The 25775-nt window shown below is 37.3% G+C and overlaps 1 protein-coding gene across 1 annotated transcript in view; it reads right to left on the bottom strand.

Moving 5' to 3' along the window:
• The window catches only part of LOC148939462 (putative E3 ubiquitin-protein ligase makorin-1), a 281152-nt gene that overhangs the window by 166388 nt on the left and 88989 nt on the right, over window positions 1-25775 (bottom strand). The window contains exon 4 of the mRNA XM_089106885.1: window positions 16017-16150. Within this exon, the coding sequence (XP_088963011.1) occupies window positions 16017-16150 (134 nt within the window). The remainder of the gene's footprint in view (window positions 1-16016; window positions 16151-25775) is intronic.

Raw genomic sequence — 25775 nt, 5'->3', positions numbered from 1 at the left:
ATTATTTAAAAAATGATCAGAAATTAAATATAAAAAAAACAAACAAGTTTTTTCAACTGAAAGTAAGGAGCAACATTAAAACTTAAAACGAACAGAAATTATTGCGCATACGAGGAGAGTTGCTCCTCCTAAACACCTCGCTCTTTACGCTAAAGTTTGAATTCTTTCCCAATCCTTTAAGAATGACTTCTGAAACACTATGTTCTTTTAATTAGAACAATAAGAAGTTTTTTTTAAAAAGTACAAATAAACTTTAGCATAAAGAGTCAGGTATCGAGGAGGGGCAGTCCACCTTATGAACAGTACAATTTCTGTTCGTTTTAAGTTTTAATTCTGCTCCTTACCTTCAGTTGAAATTTTTTTTAATTTTATTTAATCTTCAAAAAAAGCTCCCAAATCGCCCCATATCCGGATAGATAAAACCGAAAGCATAACCCAGAAAACGTATTGATGATCCAGAGCACATTCACTTTCATGAATGTTAACGTATATCGCCCAAAAAATCCCATCTAAGTACTGCAACAGTTAACAAGAATCAGCTAGACGGGTTCGACAATCGTGCCTACAGAGTATTATTTGAAAAAAACTACGTTTTCTAAAGAGTTAAAGAGGCTGAGTTACAAGGTCGAACCTTAAAACGTACAGGGATTAGGAGGCACAGTTGGGGGGCTGCCGCCCCCAAACCCCCACCTTCGCAGCCTTTAAATAAAAAAATAAGTTTTTTAAACTGAAAGTAAGAAGCGACATTAAATCTTAAAACGAACAGAAATTATTCCGTATATGAAAGAGGCTGTGCCCTCCACAACGCCTCGCTCTTTATGCTCAAGTTTTTATTGTTTAAAAAAAGAGTTGTGAGAAAGTCAAACTTTAGCGTAAAGAGCGAGGCGTTGAGGAGGGCACAGCCTCTTTCATATACAGAATAATTTCTGTTCGTTTTAAGATTTAATGTCGCTCCTTACTTTCAGTTTAAAAAACTTTTTTTTATTTAAAGGCTGCGAAAGCGGTGGGTTTGGGGGCGGCAGCCCCAACTGTGCCTCCTAATCCCTGTACGTTTTAAGGTTCGACCTTGTAACTCAGCCTCTTTAACTCTTTAGAAAACGTAGTTTTTTTCAAATAATTTCAGCACGTTTTTGTACAGTTTATTACTTATTATTGCTTGACTAACTGTTAGATGATTGTGTATTATTCTTTTCTTTCTCGACAGGGTGTTTTAAGGGTCGACCTTGTAACTCATCTTCTTTAACTCTTTAGAAAACATAATTTTTTCAAATAATTTAAAAAAGAAAATGAGTTTTTTTAAAAAAATTTAAATTCAGTATATAAAAAATTTGGTCTAACGGTGAATCGAACTCAGGTTTTCCGCCTGACAGCCAGGAGTCTCACCACTACACTAAAGAGACATAATTGTAATTGTTTTTTAGTAACGTGATGAATCTTTTTGACGCAAGCAAAACTAGATATTTGGTTTTTGGAAAACAGGGAAGGAGTGATCAGATTGAGCTGAAATTTCGAGGATAAGCTCCCAGGCCCCAGGAAAGTTTATCCTCTAAATTTCAGCCCGATCAGACAACGTTAAAGGGGGGTTGTGGTGGGAAAAATTAACATGGGCTAATATAGGAAAACAAGGTTTTTCGTAAATATAAATTCGGGGGATAATTTTTTCGGTCTGAAAATATCAAAAAGCCCTAACAGGTTGAATTCTGCTTCGAATGAGTCCTCATTCAACCGGATCCGTTGCCAACTGTGGCCTGTAGGCGTGGCTAAGAAAAAAAAAAGAAATGATGAATTTTAAGTGGCTATATTTGGTTTTTTAAAACAGGGAAGGAGTGATCGGATGGAGCTGAAATTTCGAGGAAAAGCTCCCAGGCCCTAGAAAAGCTTAACCTCTAAATTTCAGTCCAATCGGACAACGTTAAAGGGGGGCTGTGGTGGGAGGGTCCAAACTTCCGGCCCAGTTTACCCCATGAAGATAAAGTCGGAGGAGGATGAAATTTTGCAAGTTTCTTAGTTTGAGCTTGGGCTACAAAATGCAATTACCGCCGTCTCTCTGCGACCTCTAGGACCTGAAATCGCTTAACATTGTGGTGGGTCGCCTCTTTATAGAGGCACAAGTGTGCCTCCTTGATGAACGCGTTAGTTGCCATTCAGCCCAGTTCCCGACCTTTTTAGGAGTATTCCGGTCGTGTCTGCTAGTGAGGAGGCTGGAACCATTTGTGAAATAACTATTGATTCTCAGCGGTTGAGTCTTCCTTCCAAAAGACTGAAATGGCTACAAAAAAAAACACCTGGTCATAGGTAGGCTACACTGTACTGAAAGTCAAGTAACATCAAAGCAAATCCAGGTGTCTAATAAAGACCAATCACAGTTTAAGCACAGAGGGACTACTTGCAGAAAAAACTTTATTCGGTACTTATGTACTATCTGTAACACACGCGTCATATTATATAGGAAAGATGCTTAAGAAACTAGTCAAACGGGTTTCATTCAATAGACAATTGAACTGGAAACCATGGTTTGTCATTGCGTTACAATATTTAAACCGTTGTTTTTTGGCGTTTAGGGGGAAAAGGTACCTAGGTTGGGTTGGGTTAGGTTACGTATTTAATATATGCTATGAATTACCCCCCCCCCACCCCCCTAATGTGCAAATATATACCCAAAATATGTTTCTAAACTATTATATTTTCATCCTATTTTGTTTTATTTCATTAGCATTAACCAAACTTCCCTCTTCGCCTGTGTTACAGGTAGTACATAACTACCCTTTATTCATTTAACTAGCTTGAATTTTCACATATAGGGCCTACGGACAAATCAAGTGAATTTAACTTGTCATTCTTTTACTTGCTTTATATTTCACACAGAATATTTTAGTTTGATTTTTTTTTTTATTGATTGTTTGAATAGTTGGACTGGGTTACGAACTACGTCACAAATGTTAATCTACGAAATAGAAGCACACTTTTTACCATGAAATTATAAGAGCGGAAAATTTCTTTTTTTCTCTTTGATCCAACCTTCACTGCAAACTGATTGGGCTTTGGATGTAAAAGAAATCTGTCTAAACACGTAAGAAACACTCTCCGTTATTCAACAAGCCCGACTGAGTTTGAGATATCAAGAAAATATTGCCACCAAGCTCCCATGCTTTTGTCAAAATACTGTTGGAGGAAGATCAAGAGAGCGTTGAGACAGTCAAAACGTACTAAATTTTCCTTCTTTAAATATGATGGAATGTTGTTAACTAGCCACAGTCAAAGGTCCTAAACAATATTATGTCAAGCAAAAGCTTCACGACCAAAAAATACCGCAATTGTAGGATAAACTTGAGAAAAAAGCAGATTTAATGGGATGGAACAACGCAGGAACAAGTAAAATTTGAGACGTTAAAATATAAAATTTGCCTTTAGTTCTCATAATTTTGAAGCTATGATGCACTCCTGGGCTTTAACAACATCGTCGCCCAAAACCGAAATTAGTGAAAAAAACATGTTCTGGCCAATTGCAGCATGAAGTTGTTTATCGTGATGCAAAGTTTTGATTTATATAATTGCACATAAACGTTATGCTTAGAGGAGGTGGGGATCTATTACATAGTTTCTCCACAGGAAATAAAAGAGACAAAAAAGCAAAATGATAGAACACAGCTTCCAAATACTTGCTGCAGAGGTTCTTTGAACCAATCTTAGGAGGAGGGGGCCCTACCTATTCTATCGTCGTTGCATGTAGGAACAACTGTCTCTTTTTTAGATTTTTCCGGTCAAAAAGATGTAAAACGTGATTTATCAGACACATATAATCAATAACGCAGAGCGGATAACCATGTATGCTACATGTAGCCAAAGAAACCGTGAAAATAGCCGTAAGATAAGGTGTAACAATTTCAGATATCTGGCAAGTCCTCTGGAAGCATACTGAAAATACTGTTACTACTACTACTAACAACAAATCACTGCAACACCAAGCTGACTGAAGCCAACACAGCTACGCATGCTCCATCTACATCCCACCCTATTTAGAGCCTCCCTCTTTACACCCTCCCGAGAAGTTCCGATTTCTCTAAAATCCTTTCTTACGACCTCCTCCCACTCAATTCGGGTACGACCTAATTTTCGCGTGGCTAGATGGTCAGCCGAAAGGACGATTTTCGGCAATATGTGATCTTTCGTCCGTAGAACGTGTACTAGACATATTAACCTTCCTCTCATTATAGCCCTAGAAAGCAGAATAGAACCATATTTTTCGTGCGGCTTACTGCTTGAAATGCGATCAATCAGATTGGTGCCAAGACAATCCGCAGACAATTCCTCTGGAATACATCTAACAGGTCCTCCTCCGTCTTTCATGGCACCGTCTTTCAGAACTATACTTGACCACTGTCATCATTGTAGCTCTCAATATTCTAATGTTGGTTCTCCGACTTGTCTTCCTATTCTTCCAAACTTTTTTTAACTGTGAAAAAAAAACCTAGGCCTTGGCTATTCTACTTTTAACATCTTCATTCTATCCCTTATCTTTAATAATAATACTACCCAGACAAGTGAAGCTGTTCCCCCAATCAATTTTCTCGTTATCTGACATGTCCTCTTTACCTTCGCTTATTCCCAATATAAGCGACTTGGCCTTCTTAGCATTAATTTGCATGTATATCCTTGCGCATAATCCAAGCTTAGAACATTTTTACTTTCCCATTTGATTCCATGCTCTCCCATAGCCTTTACCGTGTTCCATAGGACAAAGTCCATCAAAATGATCCATATAAATGGGGATAGAACGCAACCCTGCTTAACTCCTGATTCAATAGAAAATCTGCTACTAACCTCATTTCCTACCTTAACCGCAGCATGTTACAGCACTAATGAGTTTAATGTATTTATCTGGTATACCATGCAAGGATAGGACCATCGCTAAAGCTCTTCTTTCGGCTGAATCAAATGCTTGCTCATAATCTACAAAGCCAATCACTAAGGGGTCTGATGACTCAGACACTTCTCAATTAGTAATCTAGGAGTAAAAACTTGGTCGACGCATCCTCTCCCCTTCCTAAAATCCAGGGTTGCTAACTGGACACATTTTATATCAAAAGGATACATTCCTGTTTCCCGGGACACAATGACATAAAAGGGAAAAAAAAGTGATGACGTTTTAGAAATTCGATACATAAAAAGGCGAAAAGGGACTCATTTTCTAAGTTATGAGATAAAACGAAAAAATTCTCAACCGGATATATATTTTGGTAAAAACAAAATGTCACATTCCACCAAAATGATTCTTTTTTGTTTTTTTTTTCGTTTTTTTGCATCTACGCTTTGCCAGAGATCTCGTAAGTAGAAGATTTTCTCAAAAATAAGGCATTTACATGTTTTTATGAGTTTCGTGCTTTCACAAGTCATTTTGTATGAATGTTTTATTAACTGGCCGCTTTGAAAGAGGTTTATAAAGCGTCTTTTGGGTCAATAGTACAACTGGTAAAAAACAGTAACCTCAAGTTTTTGATATTTCAAGATCGACACATTTTAGCTAAAAATGACACATTTTTGGATGCTCAGCGGACATATTCATTGACCAAAAAGTTGACAACCCTGCTAAAAACGCACTGTTCTTCTTTAAAACCTTTCTCTACTTTCCGTTGAAAAGCTTTTTGATTTTGTCTTATTCTGGTGGCTTTTTGTCTTATATAGTATCACTGCGTGTTAATTGCAGGAATGCTTGTATTTTATTTTTCAACTGTTTTTGCTCACTGTTGGCATCGATTTTTATCGCGAAATTTGAAGACAATTGGATTCTTAATGACCTGAAGTTCTTGTGCAATAATCTTTTAAGTTGGCATCTCGATTGATATGTGTATGTATTTTAGATTTTTCTAGAAAAAAAGCCAAATTAATACGTTTATAAATACAAAATATTTACAAGTTTATAGCTTAAAAAAAAAACATCTACAAAGTTAATATAACTGAGGCAGCAAAACAATTTCTCTATCATTTTTTTTTTCTATCTTAACCTAGGCTACCTATTAACTACTTCGCAGAAGTATGGCTTTTTAAGCACCGAAAAACTGAAAATAAATAAAATTTATGTCAAAAGCTATAAATTGTCCAGCTATTTATGAAAGCAAAAAGCGTTTTTTAAAGAAAAGAAGAAATTTTGAAAGTATTTTGATAGCCCAATAAGATACAGGAAATCGGATTTGACTCATCATCCCGACCTGTGAAATGAATTGACATACACTGACAACCAAGTCCATCCGTTAGTCAATAAAGAATGTTTTAAAGCACTTGGAATTGAAAGGTCGAATCAAAAGTGTGCGAGGGGAAATCCCGCATTTAGAGGCATACCAAATAAGAAGCTAATGTACAAATATATCATCCTTTTCAACCCTTAATTCTAAAATCCCCTATACAATTACGTCACACAAGACTACTTATCAAAACCCGATTAGCGACCAGAAGAGGAAAAAATCAGTGCAACTATATGCATAAATTAAAATTGCTATGCGTGAAACATTCGGCAATTAAAGGCTTTAAGCATACAGGATAATTGTATTCATTGACAGCTATCCATAAATGTCTAGTCTCATTGTATCTTAGCGCTGGAGTTCCGAACTAATTTAGAGGTGTGCCACAGCAAAAACTCAAGATGGTTCATCATCGATGCGTTTCTCGCATTGAAAAAAACATGATCAGCTAAGTGGCCATCCAAACCTGCCACTATGTTCTTAACGATCAGAATACACGCGCCCATTCATACTCAAGTGTATGAAGATATTGTTGGAAAGAGTACTTGAACAATTTAGTTACACTTAAACACGTCTTCAATTGTTAAGTGGAGCTTTATGTTTTATTCATCAAGACTCCAAGGTTATGGAGTTGCAATTGCAACATTTAGAAGATTAAATGAACACAGATGATTCGCGACTCAGTGTAGTCATTAACTACTTCCGACAGTTGGTCTAAGGTAACTCAGAAAAGGCGTCATGTTAGAATACATAAATTTTAAAAGAGATAAGAAAACTGAAATTTGATTGCCATGCTTTTTTTTAGTCTTAACAATTATCTCATGCCGAACAAGGATTTTCTTAGGCCAAGGCTTTCCTAATAATATGACACAGGGCAAATATAATAGTAATAAGCTAATAAAGGCATTATTTTCCTACTATTTTTAGGCGAGAAAAGAATTAATGGTACTTTCCCATTATATGGGCACCTACAAGGAAACCAGTCATGAAAAACCCGCTTTTGACGGGTCAATTCAATAGACGGTTTCAGAGTAATTCAATCAATAGCGTGGTTTTCATTGCGTATACGATATTTATATTGTTGTTTTTTGGGGTTGAGGGAGGGGAGATACCTAGGTTAGGTTACGTATTTAATATATGCAATGTTTTACCCCCCCCCCTAATAATGCGCAAATATATAACCTAAATTTGTTCATCCTATTTTATTTTATTTCATTAGCATTAACCGAACTTGACTTTTTATAAGTGCCCATATAATGGGAAAGTACCGAATTAATAATTTACTTTGAAAAAATCTGAAATTTGAAAAAGGTCGGGAACCAGATGGTATATTAGACAGTAAATTAGATTAATCAAACGTCACATAGTACCTTTGAATTGCATTACCTGAATTGATATCACTGGCGCAATGACACTTCTTAAACAAACGAGTTAAAAGGGATATCCTTTTATCATATTTTTTTTAAATTTTATTTGTCTTAAAACCTACGTTGACTGCAGCTAAAACGATTATCATAGGCAGCGCAACAGCGCTGCCTAAGTAAAGAACGATGTTGGCACAATGTGTTATTTATTTTATTTTTTTCTCCATACCAGGGCAGTTCGTATCGAAGGAGTTGTCGTAGAAACTTCGAAAAGGGCTCATTCGATTGGAAATTGGAGTGGCTAGTGCCCTTTTTAATAGTCGAAAGTGATTGGAGGGCAACTAGCCCCCCCCCCCCACGCCCATCATTCCCCCAAACACATCCAATCAAAATTTTGAGATACCCATTTTGTTCAGCGTAGTTCATTTCCAAATAGAAAATATGTTTTTGAGGAGGACACCCCCCCACAACCCTCGGGGCAAGGGTTTTAATTTATGCCCTGGGGGCATATAAGAACTATGTTGGCAAAATGTATTATTAATTATTTCTTTCCTTTAGAGCAGGGCACTTCGTATCGAAGAAGTTGTCGTAGAAACTTCGACAAGGGCTCATTCAATTGGAAATTGGAGTGGCTTGTGCCCTTTTTAATAGTCGAAAGGGATTGGAAGGAAACTAACACCCCTTCCACGGCCTCCATTTCCCGAAACACATCCAATAAAAAATTTTGAGATAGCCATTTTGTTCAGCGTAGTTGATTTCCAGATATAAATTATTTTTTTGGGGAGGACACTCCCCCACTGCCTTCCCGGCAAGGGTTGTAAGTTATGCCCTGGGGGAGATAAGGTTTTTATAGAAGGCGTTGTCGCAGAAACTTCAAAAAAAGGCTAATTCGATTGGAAATTCAAAGGGCTAGTGCCCTTTTTAATAGTCGAAAGTGATTGGAAGGCAACTCGCCCACCATTTCCCGAAACACATCCAATCAATATTTTGAGATAGCCATTTTGTTCAGCGTAGTTGATTTCCAGATAGAAAATATGTTAAAACATGGGCATATAAGGTTTTTATAGAAGGCGTTGTCGTAGAAACTTCAAAAAAGGCTCATTCGATTGGAAATTCAAAGGGATAGTGCCCTTTTAAATAGTCGAAAGTGATTGGAGGGTAACTCCCCCCCCCCCTCACGCCCATCATTCTCCCAAGCAAATCCAATAAAAATTGTGAGATAGCCATTTTGTTCAGCGTAGTTGATTTTCAGATAGAAAATATGTTTTTGAGGAGGACATTCCTACACAACCCTCGGGGGAAGTGTTTTAAGTTATGCCCTGAGGGCATATAAGAACGATGTTGGCATAATGTATTATTTATTATTTTTTTTCCTTTAGAGCAGGGCACTTCGTATCAAAGAACTTGTTGTAGAAACTTCGAAAAGGGCTCATTCAATTGGAAATTGGAGTGGCTTGTGCCCTTTTTAATAGTGGAAAGTGATTGGAAGGCAACTAACACCCCTTCCAAGCCCAGCATTTCCCGAAACACCTGCAATCAAAATTTTGAGATAGCCATTTTGTTTAGCGTAGTTGATTTCCATATAGAAATTATGTTTTTAGGAGGACACTCCCCCAAGGCCTCCAGGAAAAGGGTTGTAAGTTATGCCCTGGGGGCATATAAGGTTTGTATAGAAGGCGTTTTCGTAGAAACTTCAAAAAAGGCTCATTCGATTGGAAATTCAAAGGGCTAGTGCCCTTTTTAATAGTCAAAAGTGATTGGAGGGCAACAAACCCCCCTCTCATGCCCACCATTTCCCCAAACACATCCAATCAAAATTTTGAGATTGCCATTTTATTCATCGTAGTTTTAAGTTCTGTAAATTAGGTTTGTGAGGATGACAACCCCCACAGACCTCAGGGCAAGGGTTGTAAGTTATGCCCTGGGGGCATATAAGGTTTTTATAGAACGCGTTGTCATAGAAACTGGAAAAAGTACTCATTCGATTAGAAACTGAGATGTTTAGAGCCCTTTTTAATAGTCAAAAGTGATTGGAAGGTAACTAACACCCCTTCCACGCCAACCATTTCCCCAAACACATCCAATCAAAACTTTGAGACAGCCATTTTGTCCCACGCAGTTTAAAATTCAGGAAATTATACCTTTGAGCAGGACACTCCCCCATAGTCTTCAGGGCAAGGGTTATAAGTTATGCCCTGGGGGCAAAGAAGTTTTTATTGAAATCTATGTCGTAGAAACTTGAAAAAGGGCTCATTCAATTGGAAATTCAAAGGTCTAGTGCCCTTTTTATTAGTCGAAAGTGATTTGAGGGCAACTAAACCTCTCTCGCCCACCTTTTCCCCAAACACATCCAATCAAAATTTTTAGATGGCCATTTTTTTTAGCGGTGTTGATTTCCAGATAGAAATTATGTTTTTGAGGAGGACAATCCCCCACAGCCCTCGGGGCAAGGGTTATGAGTTATGCCCTGGGGGCATATAAGCTTTTTATAGAAAGCGGTGTCGTTAAAACTTCAAAAAGGGCTCATTCGATTAGAAATTGAAATGGCTAGTGCCCTTTTTAACAGTCGAAAGTGATTGGAAGGCAACTAACACACTTTCCACGCCCGCCATTTCCCCAAACATATCCAATCAAAATTTTGAGATAACCACTTTGTTCCACGCAGTTTAAAGTTCAGAAAATTATACCTCTGAGCAGGACCCCCCCCCCCCCCCACAGTCTTCAGGACAACGGTTATAAGTTAAGTATATAAGGTTTTTATTGAAATCTTTGTCGTAGAAACTTGAAAAAGGGCTCATTCGATTGGAAATTCAACGGGCTAGTGCCCTTTTTAATAGTCGAAAGTGATTTGAGGGCAACTAACCCCCCTCTCACGCCCCCCCTTTTCCCCAAAACACAATCAATCAAAATTTTTAAATATCCATTTTATTCGACGTAGTTGAAAGTTTTGGAAATTAGGTCTTTAAGGATGACAACCCATCCCCCACAACCCTCAGGCAAGGGTTATAAGTTATGCCCTGGGAGCAGGTAAGGTTTTTTATAGAAAGCGATGTTGTAAAACAATCAAAAAGGGCTCATTCAATTGAAAATTGAAAGGGCTAGTGCCCTTTTAATAGTAGAAAGTGATTGAAGGGCAACTAACCTCCCTCTTATGCCCACCATTTTCCTAAACACATCCAATCAAAAATTTGAGATATCTATTTTGTTCAACGTAGTCGAAAGTTCTGGAAATTTGGTCTTTTAGGGTGATAACCCCCTCAGAGCCCTCAGTGCAAGGGTTGTAATTTATGCCCTGGGGGCACATAAGGTTTATATAGAAAGTTGTTGTAAAAATTTCAAAAAGGGCTCATTTGTTTTGACATTGAAACGGCCCTTTTTAATAGTCGAAAGTAAGTGGAGAGTAATTGACCCCTCTCTCACACCCACCATTTCCCCAAACACATCCAATCAAATTTTGAAATAGCCATTTTGTTCAGCGTAGTTGATTTCCAGATAGAAAATATGTTAAAATACGGGCATATAAATGGCTCACACCCACCATTTCCCCAAACACATCCAATCAAAATTTTCAGATAGCCATTTTGTTCAACGTTGCAGAAAGTTCTGGAAATTAGGTCCTTGAGGATGACAACCCCCCCCAGCCCTCAGGGAAAGGGCTGTAAGTTATGCCCTGGGGGCATATAAGGTTTTTATAGAAGGTGAAAAAAAAATACAAATGAATGTGCATTGTCAGTTTAATATACATATACTGATATTTAGTAATCAAAATGTTAATATTATTCGATTTATTAAAGTTATAAAAGTAAAAAAAATTTTGTTTTTTTTTCAGTAAAGGGCAAATTATGTTCTTGCCTTGGGAAGGCATAGGGGTTTTTAGCCCTACTAGTGGTTATTTCTGTTCGTTTTGAGTTAGACTCGGTTATTTATTGTAATTTCTGTTTGTTTTGGGTTTCATTTATTTATTGATGCTGACTTTTAGTAGTTTCACGTTTGGTAGATTATTTGATTTTATTTTCGTTCGTTTCTGGTTTAATGGAGTTCTTTACTTTTCTTTGAAAAACTTATTCTGTGGAAAAAGTTTTTTTTAATTGATTCAGGAAAAGAACCTACCGTCCCCCCAAAATTTTGTCCGATTCGAAAAACAGGAATACAGTTTTTTTTGTAAACCCTTGTAAATTTTTCTCTACCCCCCCCCCCTCCGAACCAAAATCCTGGATACGGCCTTGTCTGGTATTCATCAAGTTTGATAGTGAATTAATGGTGTTTTTAAATGCTATTAAGTATATTATTATTAGAATGGGTTGAAAAGTCAAACTGTGACGAAATAAAACTAGACCAAATGAAATATGAGGAGAAAATGCAAAATTCATGCAAATACATTGACCTTAAAAAAAGAAATTTTATTTTTCTGATGTAGAAAAAAACACAAACTGAATCTAAAAAGCTGAAAGAGAGGACAGAAATTAATCAAACATAAGTAGAGAGACGGAACGTCAAACAACCAAAATTAGCATTTATTATAGGGGTGTTGTCGCTTCTCCCAGCCCCCGCTAAATGTGGATGAGATGACAGTAGTGCACTAGATTTAACTTTAGATAGAAATCGGAAATCGTATCGGAATCTGGCTGTGGAATAAGTTTCCGAATAGAAGATTTTTCTAGCATCGCAGCATTAAGGTTCACTATCTAATAGGAGTGACTAATACCAAGGCACTACTGAGTGATTTGGTAATTAACTAGCGCTAATTTGAGCCAATCAGATCGTTCATCGAATTTTCTGATTGGCTTAAATTGGTGCTAGCTAAATCCCAGTTTTAGTAAATTCTAAATGTGAATGAGGCATAAGTACACTAATGGTGATGAATAAATATGGTGACCAAACTAAAGTGGCGCTGATATCGCCTAGGGTTAATGGATATGTACAGAAACACTGTTCAAAAGAAAGAATGAGTTCTAAGACTTCTAATTAGTATTTTAATGATTTTACGCTTAAAATAATTTAAGACTTAAATATTAAGAAAAGAAAATCGTGATGGCAGTAAAGGCTCCGCAAATATAAGCAGCACACTTCCAAGCAGTGTAATTTGACACCGAACATTCAAATTTAAACAAGATAATCACTCTTTAAACTAAGTCATTATACAGTCTAGCGCATCACACGATTGAACGCCTACGACCATGTAAAAAAGGGGCGTAAGCCTTTAACAACATTGCTATTTAACTGATGCAAAAGATAATACCAGCTCAAATGTGCATGATTTTTGAGGGAGTGATTATTAATCTGCTAACAGGTATGCTTATATACATTCTGATGAAGAAGTATACTTCAAATATATAGGCAATTGAAAACATGACTTCATCAACGGGCGTGAAATGAATACCAATACGGACAAGAATAGGCTAATATCTATTATAGTGGCTAGGAAATTAATAACAGAGAACAAGTGAGATATGCAAAATATATAACACAGTTTACATACCCTTCTAACAGAATACGGCGATCATCATGTAGTCATTTCATTCAATTAAAGTCTCGCCATAATACAAATAGATAATAGTATATAAATAGATTTTGACAAATCGGACAAACCTTTAATAAGCCGTTTAATCTGAACATTCAGAGATGTAAGGGGGGGGGATACAAGCTCAATACAACAGACTCACTTTCAGGTCAAGAGTGTAAACAGCAGCTAGGGGGATCGCCACTGCCTCGGATATGGTTTTGACTTACACTTACACGAGGATCAAAATAACGAATAACAAAAATTCAAGACTACAAATCTTTCATGCACGAAACAAGGTCATCAAAATTACTGGAAGTCCCCTCCCCACTCTAAACCCTCTATCCGTAGCGTAATGGAGAAACTTCAACGAAGGATGAAGTCCAAGAACAACCATTAAACATCATTGATTAAGTGATACACATTCATTATATAGGCCTACATTTTCGCATATTTATACAAGTTTTATTTTTCCATTTTTTGTTTACACACCGGTTTCAATTTTATTTTTATTGGAGCAATATTTTTCTGTTTCTACATAGACCAACATCAACCTTTTCCAGTACCCACCAGATAGATTAACATTTGACAGTGACAAGCGCAGACTCCCGACCACTCGGTGTATACCTCGGTGCGCCACCTTTTCCCACAGACATGGCAAACTATGCACCACTTTTACCACACTCACAATACGCATGGCATACGCCAACGGTGTACACGATTTTTGAATCGGGGCAACCCTTTTATTCCGTCAGACTGGAAGAAAGGAATCATCGTGCCAGTGTTTAAGCGCAAGGGCAGCAAGACGGATTGCAGCAACTACCGTGGTATCCCCCTACTCTCTGTTCCTGGAAAGCTGTTTGTAATGCTCCTGTTGAAACGTGCAATAAGTTTCCTAAATGCTTTGTGCCATCCCCAACAAGCCGGATTCATGCCATGAAGATCGACCACTGAAAAGATTCACACGGTCAGACAGATCGTTGAGAAGACACTGGAATTCAACAAGAAAGCTTACATAGCTTTCATTGACTTTTGTTCTGCCTTTGACACTATTAATAGGCAGTCCCTTTGGCTAATCTTGAAAGCTGCGGGCCTACCAACAAAGATAGTCAGCCTCTTTACAGAACTCTACAGCAGCACATAAAGTGCCATCCTTGTTAACGGGAAGCTTTCTTCTCCCTTCCTCATCAAAAATGGTGTACGGAAAGGTTGCGCTGCTGCACCTGAGCTATTTAACTGCGTCATCGACCACATTTTGAACGAGACACACCGTGTCCACCCTTTTGGCATAAGTTATGCCGGGAGGACTTTGTCTGATGTTGACTTTGCCGACGATGTAGACGTCCTTAGCGAAAATCTCGACCAACTTAGTCAGCACTCGAGACGCTCTCCTCCACTGCCTCGGGAGTTGGGCTGCAAATCAACTGGAAGAAAACGAAGATCATGCTCATAGAAAAGATCACATCGGCAACACCCTTAACTATTGCAATCAATGGCCAAGCTGTTGAATTGGTAAGGCAGTTCACTTATCTCGGATGAATTATATCATCAAATGACAAAATTGACACCGAATTCTCAGCCAGATCAGCCAAGGTAAACTCTGTATTCGGATGGCTCCTGAGAACAGTCTTCCACATATCGCAAATTACTCGCCGTACAAAAGCCCACATCTACAACGCCACAGTCTCAAGCATCATGCTGTACTCTTCTGCCACATGGCCGATAACCCAGGCACAGCTAAGAAAGATCGAAGCTATCCAAACTAGACACCTGCGTCGAGTTGAAGGATTCAAATGGTATGACAAGATCCTCAATACTGAGATTCCGAGGAGCATCAAGTTAGTGAAACTCTCCACCAAAGCATAAGCTTGTTCTCTACGATGGCACGGCTACTTACACCACCTCTCGCAAATTGCCCCTGCACGAATCATTTTAGACTTCAATCCCTTGATTGTCTGGAAACTTCCTCGAGGGAGCCCGCGCATCAGATGGGCTGATGTTATAAATCAACGTCTCTTCAACCGCAACATTGACCCAAATGAGGCCCCATCCTTAGCCATGGACAGGGCTGACAGCGCTGCAAAACAATCCCCAATACGCTGGCGACCCTGCTAAGAATAGCGTTTAATGGGTTTCCCACCTCCCTTGGCAGCTTGGTCAATTATATCTTTTTTGAAATGAGCGGTCACACTATCACTAACTCTACATTTAATGTAATTAATTACAATTGTCAGTGACTTTTGTCACTGACAGCCAATGAGAACCAATCTATTTGAAAGAGAATGTTGTCCATTGGCTATCAGTGATGAAAATAAATTCCAACCGATTGCAATAAACTATATTGAACGCGGGGTAAATCAAAGACGATGCTATTCATCATTTTATTCTCTTAAAAATGTTTCAGTCTCATTAATATCACTTATAAATAACTGAAAATGTAGAAATACAGAACAACTATATATATATATATATATATATATATATATATATATATATATATATATATATATATATATATATATATATATATATATATATATATATATATATATATATATATAAGTCCTAAAGGCAAATCTGATGAGGTAAATCTCAGGTTTCAAAGCACAAGTAGAACCGTAGAGGGGTCCTAATTTTGATTCTTCAGGTTGTAGCCAGAATAAGCAGCACCTTTTAGTTAAGAATAAAGTAAGGAAAAAAGTGCAAGAAAGAAACAAATTTAAAGCAAAGTTACATATTACATATTGAGGGGGGTATAAGGACAAAGTGAGTACAGCGAATTTGAGAGGCGTCAGAATAGAAGCGTTTCATGATCTTTCTTGTCTTTGCAGAATGTCACAGTTAGCTCCTTGGTTAGATTGCGACCCTAATTAAACAAGTGAAATAACAGAAATGGAAGGGAAGAGCAAAACTCACATGTTGGTTGGAAGTTCTGTGAAGCTAAATTGGCAGGAACAAACTCGGGAGCAAAGACCCATCGGGTAGCGCTAACTGATCCCTCTGCTTCTGTCTGAGAGGTGGATGTAGTTGGCTCTTTAGATTCCGGCCCCCTAAAAAAAATGGAAAATGAAATACAAGCTACGTTTTCTTTAAAAAGAAGTAATAAAATGAAAATTTGACATAGTGAGACATAATTCAAATCATCAGGACATTAACCAGAAGGGTTGGTCAGATCTCAACCAACATTAGTTAGAAAAAGCTTTAGTGAGATGTGCTCTTTCTCTCTTTATAGAACCAGGTTACAACTGGATCTTTGTGGAGGAAGAAGAGAGAAGACCATACTCTTTCTTCGTCAAGTTATATTTCAGAGGAGGTCAGCAAATTTCAACCAAACTAGAGGGTAATAGCCGATGTCCTAATTTTACATTTTAAAAGCCCACGTCCATTCCGACTCCACTTCGGAGGTGGGGTCGGAGGCAGGGGAAGACTCGTTAAATTCTTGCCATTATTAAACATATAAGAATAGAACATCGGATAATCGCCGTAAGAAGTTAGAAACTAGTGTTTGAGCTGCGTTTTCAGGCTCAGCGGGTTTGAACACGGGTTGTTGTCGTCTAGTGCATCAAGCATTGTGCATCATTGCATCTATTGCATCAAACACGGGGTTGAAACTTCGAATCCGCTGAAACTAGACGAAACTAGGCGAAAAACTAGAAACTTGAAACTAGACGAAAACACCCGTGTTCGAACCTGCTGAGCCTGAAAACGCGGCTTTGGTTGTAATAAGTAGCTAGTGTTCTGATAGTCTTTTCTGGTGCCCTGTCGCAATCCAACCTCTGCAAAAAGAAACAAGGAAGTGATATTATTGTCAGGAGAATTTCTACCAGATGAAGAATCAGGTTGTCAACAAGAGGTAATAAGAAATAAAATTTGATGAGGAGCCTTTTTTAAATCAGGGATCAGTTCAACCTCTGTGGAGGAGGAGGGAGGATGTTTTCGAGATGAAAAGTTTGGGTTCTAAACCCAACTTAGTAAGAAGTAAGATAAATGCCCTAGTTTTGCCTTTTGGCGAGTCTGCATCTGAGCCGGTCTTTTTTTAAGGAGGTGGTCCCTCCTTCTTGGCGTCACGGTACCAAACGAAAAAGGTTGTCAGATATAAATCAGACTTGGTGGGAAGTAAGAGCTAGTGCTCTTTTGCAGAAACTATCTCGTGAAGAGTGAAAGCTAATTTTCACGTTAGTTTTTGAAAAAACAAGTCATAAAGCTGACCAAGCGTTTTTTTTTTTCAAAACGACCTTTAACACTAGAAAACCGTCCATAGGACTTTCTCAGCTTCTCTCTCAACACATTTATTGTTAATGACCTTGTTGTTCGAATTGAGGTCCCGAATGCAAGTCCAAGGTACTTGAGTGAAGCAGTGGCAGAAATTGAATCAGGATTGAGAAATGAAACTGCAGTGATAGCTAATTATAAGACAGCAGAAAAATGTCATCTGTGTATGAAAGGTGACTTGCGTCAATGGGTGGCTCGATAAGAAAATGCGGTATTCTGCGGGTTGTGTAGCGGATGGCATTGTTAAATATTGCAGGACTTGACAATGAGCCCTGTTTTGCTCCACGACGAACAGAAATTTGGTTGTTGCTAAGATTTTGCACGCGGAAACGTATGGAAGAGTTTTGGTAACATTGCCACAGGGAGGCACAAATGAATGGGTTTACCCCACTCCTCAAAGGTGCTAAAACAGCTTGGGAGTGTAGGATCGAATCAAATGCTTTAGAAATATCTATTGCGCAAACATATAAAGGTTTCTTCATTCTCTCACACCTCTCCTAAATAGACAAGAAAACTGCATGTGCATTAACCAACAACAAGACCCGCACGAAAACCAAACTGATGATCTCCATGGTCACACCTATTCGAAATTTTTTAAAGAAGAATCTTTTCAAATAATTTTGCAATAACTGAACAAGCTGTAATTGGACGATAAGAGTCACAATATTGAGGGCCCTTATTCTTTTTTTGGGAAACACGTGACAATGCCCTCATATAGTGCAGTCGGTACGAATTGCTGCGCAATACAAGCTTGGAAAAGTAGCGGCATATGCTCAACTAGTTTCGCAGTACCATAAATCAAATGTTCTGATTGGAGTCCGTCAGAACCAGCAGCTTTGCCTTATTTAAGGGGACGAATTAGCGTAAGAACTGACGATGGCGTGATAGAAACAAGATTTCTATTATAGTCTAGTTGAGAAAAATGGTGAGAGAATCGGCCGAAAAGTGGTGTCCAGTGGTGGGGGGCTATCAAAGAATAACGAGGAGAAGTGTTTTTCCCAGGAAGTTACATCAATAGGGTTAGAACGCGAAACTGACAATGAAGTGAACTTTGATATTTTGTTCCATATTATCTGCGGATGATTTCGGATATCACGAGATAAAATAGATACTTGCCTTCTTTAAAGACCTGTAAAGCTTTCCGGTAATCTCTTTTAGTCAATTTGAGGATCCTAAAAATTAAACCACATCTGGGGCGAACACAATCCCCCCAGACTTTAAACCAAAACTTGTGACGGTTCTTTGCAAGTTGTAGCTCTGGGTCATCGCTGAAAATGGGAAGAAAAGCTCCAGTTATTTTCGTAAATTTCCATTAGTTTCCCAAAAAGGCATAAAAACCGTTTTTTTTTTCCTTCGCATATAAACAAAACTATCTTAGCAGGGATAGTAAGATTTATCACTCGCAACTGTGAACCATGCTATAGTTGCTTCGACACTCCGCGGGGCCTTGGCACCAGAGATCTAGTATTCTGTACGAAAATAACATTATTAAAACGTAAAGGAATCAGCAAATTATATCGAGACCTAAGGAAATTATGGAAAAATTGCACAAGTCTGATTATTTTCAGGAGATGCTAAGGATTCCCCCAGCAGACCTGCCAGATTAGGTAATACCTAAAACGGTGCTATATATTGAGTTTTCAGCCGAAATACATCGAAAGGAAGATATCTAAATATTCCTCAAACTTCACCAATCAATAGGGCAGGGTCGACAGTAATATGTGGTACAGATAACTAAAACTATGAAACATAAACAACGCGTTTTATTTTGTGACATCAACGCATACATTATAATTAAATGTGACATGTACACGTAATTAATTAAACTTGGAGTAAGTCAAGTCGTTAACTAGGTATGATATACATCATGATATGGGTGTTAAAAGGACAATATATCACTTAGAACAAGAAACTTGATCGTTTTTACAACTGAAATCCCTAATTAAGATCAATGGTGGATAATGTTATATGAATGTACTATGTCAGTTCTTGACGTTCTTCTGACTAACTGTAGATGTAAGGGCAAAAAAGAACTACATAATCCAATTTTTGGGAAATTTTGTTCAGTATTCTAATAATATCAAAATAAATGAGTTCTAGGTAATTATATCTAAATTAGTTACACCCTTGAAAACAAGAAAATCTTTCACGCAGCTATTTTTTAGAATGTAGATAAATAAGGTTTGCCGACAATAGTCCTACAACCCATGGGTGCCGACAGGGGGCAGGTGTGCCATGCCCCCCTGGAAATTTGGGACTATAAAGTAATTATAAGGAAACCAAAAGAAAAAAAAAACAAAATATGGAAAAACCATGGAAAATATGTATGTTGCACCATTGTTGACTGCCTGCCAATAGATTTTGACCCTATAGTAAAAGTGTAAGAGCCTAAGTATTGATAACATTCAATCAAAGAATCAGCTTTTTATGGTGATCCTATATAAATATTTGTTTATTAGTAATTAGTATAATTATAGAAAACACAAGGAAAACAACTTAATAAGGGTCCTAAGGGACAATTTCAGCAGAAATTTGCCGTCAACTTGTGTTTGGATTGCAAGAGCGCCCATGAGCTGATATATGAAGTCACTATAATCAGAAATGTTTCCCCTGAACGGAACGCTGGGAATTTCTGTATTTTCCCCTTGAACAGATACATTTTTTGTGTTTTATTGTCAATTTTTTTTTCCAGGAGTCATTGTATTTATCTAGTTGTCGCCTTGAAAAATATTTAATATTTTACAGTTATGAAGTATAGAGGTGTTAAATATATTGGTTTTTGGTATTCAAATTAAATTAAAAATATTGAATTAAAAATTTTTATTTGATTTTTTTTATCTTAGTTTTAATGTTTTACTTAGCACAAACTACTTTAATAATGCGTTAATTTTTATAAGCAATTGAGTCTAAAGGCATTAAATATTTTGGTGTTTGATAACCTGCATGTTCAAAACTGTCGATATTGTTAAAAAATTAATTTAAAAAACTTTTTCCACAAAATGAGTTTTTCAAAGAAAAGTAAAGAACTCCATTAAACAAAAAATGAGCAAAAATAAAATCAAATAATCTACCAAGCGTGAAACTACACCAAATCATCATCAATAAATAAATGAAACCCGAAACCAACAGAAATTACAATAAATAACCGAGTCAAGCTCAAAACGAGCAGATATTAACATAAGTTGGGTGATAAACCCCTATGCCTTCCCAAGGCCGGAACAACATTTTTCCTTTACTGAAAAAAATACAAATGAATGTGCATTGTCAGTTTAATGCATTACTGATATTTAGTAATCAAAATGTTAAAATTATTTGATTTATTAAAGTAATAAAAGTAAAAACATTTATGTTTTTTCTTGTGTCGTTCACGAGTGTCCCCGTTCTTTACTTAGGCAGCGCGATCGTGCTGCCTATGATTTATACAACAACTTTCTATATAAACCTTATATGTCCCCTGAACATATCTTACAAACCTTGAAATAAGGGCTCTGAGGGGGTTAACATCCTATAAAGCCTAATTTCCAGAACGTTAAACTACGTTGAGCAAAATAGATATCTCAAAATTTTGATTGGATGTGTTTGGGAAAATGGTGGGCGTGAGAGGGGCGTTAGTCGCTGTCCAATCACTTTCAATTATTAAAAAAGGCACTACGCCATTCAATTTACATTCAAATTAGTACTTTTGAAGTGTCTAGGACAACGTCTTCTATCAAAACCTTATGGGCCCCAGGGCATAGATAACAATACTTGCCGTAAGGGATGTGGGGGGAGGGGTTGTCATCCTTAAAGACCTAATTTCCAAAGCTTTCAACTACGTTGAATAAAATAGTTTTAAAGATTTTGATTGGATGTGTTTGGAGAAAAGGTGGGCGTGAGAGGGGGGATAGTTGCCCTCAAGTCCCTTTTGACTATTAAAAAGAGTTTGAATTTCAAATCGAATGAGCCCTTTTTTAAGTTTCTACGACAAAGATTTCAATAAAAACTTTATATGTCCCCAGGGCACAACTTATAATAGATTTTCTATGTGAAAATCAACTACGCTGAACAAAATGACAAATTTTTATTGGATGTGTTTGGGGGAATGATGGGCGTGGGTGAGCTAGTTGCCCTCCAATCACTTTCTACTATTAAAAAGGGCACTAGCCCTTTGAATTTTCAATCGAATGAGCTTTTTTTGAAGTTTCTACGACAACGCCTTCTTTAAAAACCTTATATGCCCCCAGGGCATAACTTAAAACCATTGCCCTGAGGGATGTGGGGGAGTGTCCTCCTCAAAAAAATACGCTGAACACATTGGCTATCTCAAAATTTTGATTGGATGTGTTTGGGGAAATGATGGACGTGAGGGGGGCCAGTTGCCCTCCAATCACTTTCGACTATTAAAAAGGGTACTAGCTGTTCGAATTTCCAATCGAATGAGCCTGTTTTGAAGTTTCTACGACAACACCTTCATAAAAACCTTATATGCCCCCCAGGGCATAACTTAAAACCTTTGCCCTGAGGTTTGTGGGGGAGTGTCCTCCTCAAAATTTTTTTTTCTATCTGGAAACCAACTAGGCTGAACAGAATGGCCATCTCAAAATTTTAATTGAATGTGTTTGGGGGAATGATGGGCGTGGGGGGGGAGGCTAGTGGCTCTCCCATCACTTTCAACTATTAAAAAGTGCACTAGAACTCACAATTTCCAATCGAATGAGCCCCCTTTGAAGTTTCTACGACGATCAATTCCATATGATGTGCCCAGCTCTAAAGGAAAAAAAAATAATAAATAGTACCTTGTGCCAACATCGTTCTTATATGTCCTTGGGGCATAACTTAAAACTCTTGCCCCGAGGCTTGTGGGGGAGTGTCCTCCTCAAAAACATATTTTCTATCTGGAAATCAACTACGCTGAACTGAAAATGGCTCAAAATTTTGATTGTATGTGTTTGCGGGAATGATGGGCGTGGGGGGGGCAACCGAATGAGCCTTTTTCGAAGTTTCTACGACAACTCCTTCGATACGAAGTGCCCGACTGAAGAAGAAGAAGAACCCATTGTGTCCACGTCGTTCTTTACTTAGGCAGCGCTAGCGCGCTGCCTATGATATCCGTCCAACACTTCGGCATTGCTCAACAGAACTGAATGCTGGGAGTGTATATCTTAATTTTTGTAAGTAGGCTACTGTTTTGTTTTTTTTTTTTAATTAATAAATTCTTCCATTTTTATATACTTTTACTTTAATTGATATACTTTTTTCATTGCCTTTAGAAAAACGTTAAATGAACAAATGTTTTTTCAACTGAAAGTAAGGAGCAACATTAAAACTTAAAACGAACATAAATTAGCCTATTACTTATATGAGGGGGGGGGTTCCCCCTCCTCAATACCTCACTTTTCACGCTATAGTTTTTTGGCACACAAAAAAGTTACTTATTGTTCTAACTAAACGACCCTTTTCTGTATCTTGTCTTGAATTCTGGCAAATTCGCCAGGTGTAAAATTTCCCCTGAAAAGTTCACCCCCTGGACACGTCCTTCATAAAAAAAATTCTCCCAGTGTAAAATCCTCACAGCAGAAAATTCTTCCTCTTCTCCCCACCCGAAAAATGTATGCATATTCTTATTAACAAATAAAACAATATATTAATTTTATAATCTAAAAACCTTTCCCGAGGGGCTGTAGGGGGTCTTTTTTATCTCTAAAGACATAGTGGCCTTTCAAGTATGCTGCAAAAAAAACCAAAATTTTGATCGGACGATTTTGGGAAAAAGGTGGCGTGGGAGGGGGTCTAGTTGCCCTCCAATCATTTTGGTCACTTAAAAAGGGTACTAGAACCTTTCATTTCCATTAGAATGAGCCCTCTCTCGACGGTCTAGGCCCACTGGGTCAATATAATCACCCGAAGTGAAAAAAAAAGAAACAAATAAACACGCATCCGTGATCTTTCTTCTGACAAAAATTACAAAAATTCCACAATTTTGCAGATATAAGCTTGAAACCTATACAGTAGAGTTCTTTGATATGCTGAATCTGATGGTGTGATATATACTAAAATTATATGACTTCGAGGGGGCCTTTCCCTCTTTTTTAGAAAATCAGGCAAATTTTCTCAGGCTCGTAGCTTATGATAGATAAAACTGAACTTAATGAAACTTATATATTTGGTATCAGCACAATAAGCCAATCTTTTTCATATATCAATTGGTATTAAAATTCAGGTTTTTAGAGTTTCGGTTACTATTGAGCCGGGTCGCTCCGTACTTAGCCTACACATCTTTACCACGAACTGTTTGATTACCCATCAAAATCCAAATGGAGATCATTGAAATACGAAATATTTTTACATATGTATCAACCCAGACTTGCCAAATGACATTTAATTTCTTCGCTTTTTTCTTTATTAAATAAGAAAATAAGATTTTTTTTACAGAAGAAAAGAGAAGAGCCACATCTTAAGCAGAGCAAAAAATAACATAAATTATAATGAACAATGGACTAAAAGTTAAAAGAAACAGATTAGACTTAATTAAGAATTAAACCATTAATGAACATATAATGAACCAAAAATAAAATTGATATTCAACTCAAACCGAAAAGAAATTACTAGCTATATGAACTGGGAAGTCGTCTCCCTTGTGCCCCAATTATAGCGCAAGTGTCACTTGCGGTTTACTGAAAGCATTACAAGTTTTAAGAGATAACTCTTTCATTATTGCGATATTAAAAAATAAATAGCTTAACGAAAACTCTCGAAATTAATGCGATTATATTTTATAATATCAATCTCGTTCAATCAAGCTGATTGAACTAAGTTACATTCGTACTTTCTTCATTCTAAACATATTCTTTTAAAATGAAAAAAAGGCGAATAGATTCATTGTTTAACTTTACTTTAAAGAACAAAAAGGATTTCTTGCAAATCCATGTGTTCCCCGAAAATTTCACCTTGATACACCTAGCCATAGTTGTAATATTAAGCACAGAAGTAGTAGTAGTAGGAGTACTAGTTTTAAGGCTAGTAGTGATATAAACAGAAATAGCAATAGCATTAGAAGCAGGAGTAGTATTAACATGTTGCCTTTTGGTTTGAACATCCCCATCATCAAGCATGGGAAAGTTTCAACCTAATACAATAAACCATGGCTTTAATATTGCCGATATACACTTTTGATAACTTGTATATCCATAGAATTTTTTGAGGTAGTAGCAGCAGTAGAAGCAATATTATTAGTATGCAAATATTGTCTTTTGATTAAGATAAGATAAGATTTATTTTTCATTAAATACACATACAATAATACATGTTACTATTCCCCCAAAGACTCATTGGCCTGAAAAGAAGGGGGAAGACAAATGAGAGATAAAAAAACAAAATAAAATTTAAAATAATCACTAACTCACAGACAGAAGAGCAAAAGGAGAAGAAAAGAAGAAAATAAAAACGAAGAAAGATTAAATGAAAACATTGAACATCCCCCACAACAAGCCCTGTAAGTTTGAACTTCAAACACCAAAGCATTCAAAAGATATTGCTGATACGCTCTTTTGACAAACTGCATACAGACGGTGTGTTGTGATAAAGTCCGACTTCCCCCTAAACATTCCTGAAAAATTTACCTTCATACCCTTAGGCATAGTTGTAATAATAGTAACAGCAGTAGTAGCACTAGTTTTAGGATTAGTGGTAGCAGCACTAGTACCAGTAGCAGCAGTAGTATTACCATATTGCCTTTTGGTCAGTTGAACATTCCCCTCATGGTGCCTCGTTTTATCTTGATACGGTAACGCCATTTTGACAATCTGTATGCACATAGTATGTATTGGTTTAGTTCAACTTTGCCCTCAACATTTCCTCAGATGTTCATTTCAATATCCTCAGCCTTGGTATAGTACACGCTACAGAAGCAGCAGTTTTTGGTAGTAGTAGTAGCAGTACTAGTAGTAAAAGTTGTAGTAGTAGTAGTAGTTGTTGTAGTTGTAGTAGCGTGCAAATATTGCCGTTCTGGTCAATTGATCATTTCCCTTATCATTTCCTGAAAGTTCCAAATTAATATAATTTTGGAAAGTAAAGGTCAAACCACCCTTCTCAACAAGATTATATATATAGCCTATATAAACAAAGGGCGAATTGCAAAACATGCAGCCCTTGTCCTGAGTGCTGTGGGGGGGGGGGTCCGGTTGACATCTCCAAATAAATAGATACCGATCTTTTTACTATGCTGAACAAAATGGCTATCTAAAAATTTTTGACTGGATGTGTTTTGGGAAATGATGGGCATGAGGGGAGGGGGGGCTGATTGCCATCCAATCACTTTTGACTCTTAAAAGGGGCACTAGAACATTCATTTTCTAGTTGAATGAGCACCTTTCGAAGTTTCTGCGACAACTACTTCATTATGAAGTGCCTGTATCAGAAAAAAAA

This window comes from Artemia sp. Qi Xiang Cuo, chromosome 21, assembly GCF_049724085.1.
Source record: "Artemia sp. Qi Xiang Cuo chromosome 21, ASM4972408v1, whole genome shotgun sequence".
Classification (NCBI taxonomy): domain Eukaryota; kingdom Metazoa; phylum Arthropoda; class Branchiopoda; order Anostraca; family Artemiidae; genus Artemia; species Artemia sp. Qi Xiang Cuo.
This window is presented reverse-complemented; position numbering and strand designations above follow the sequence as displayed.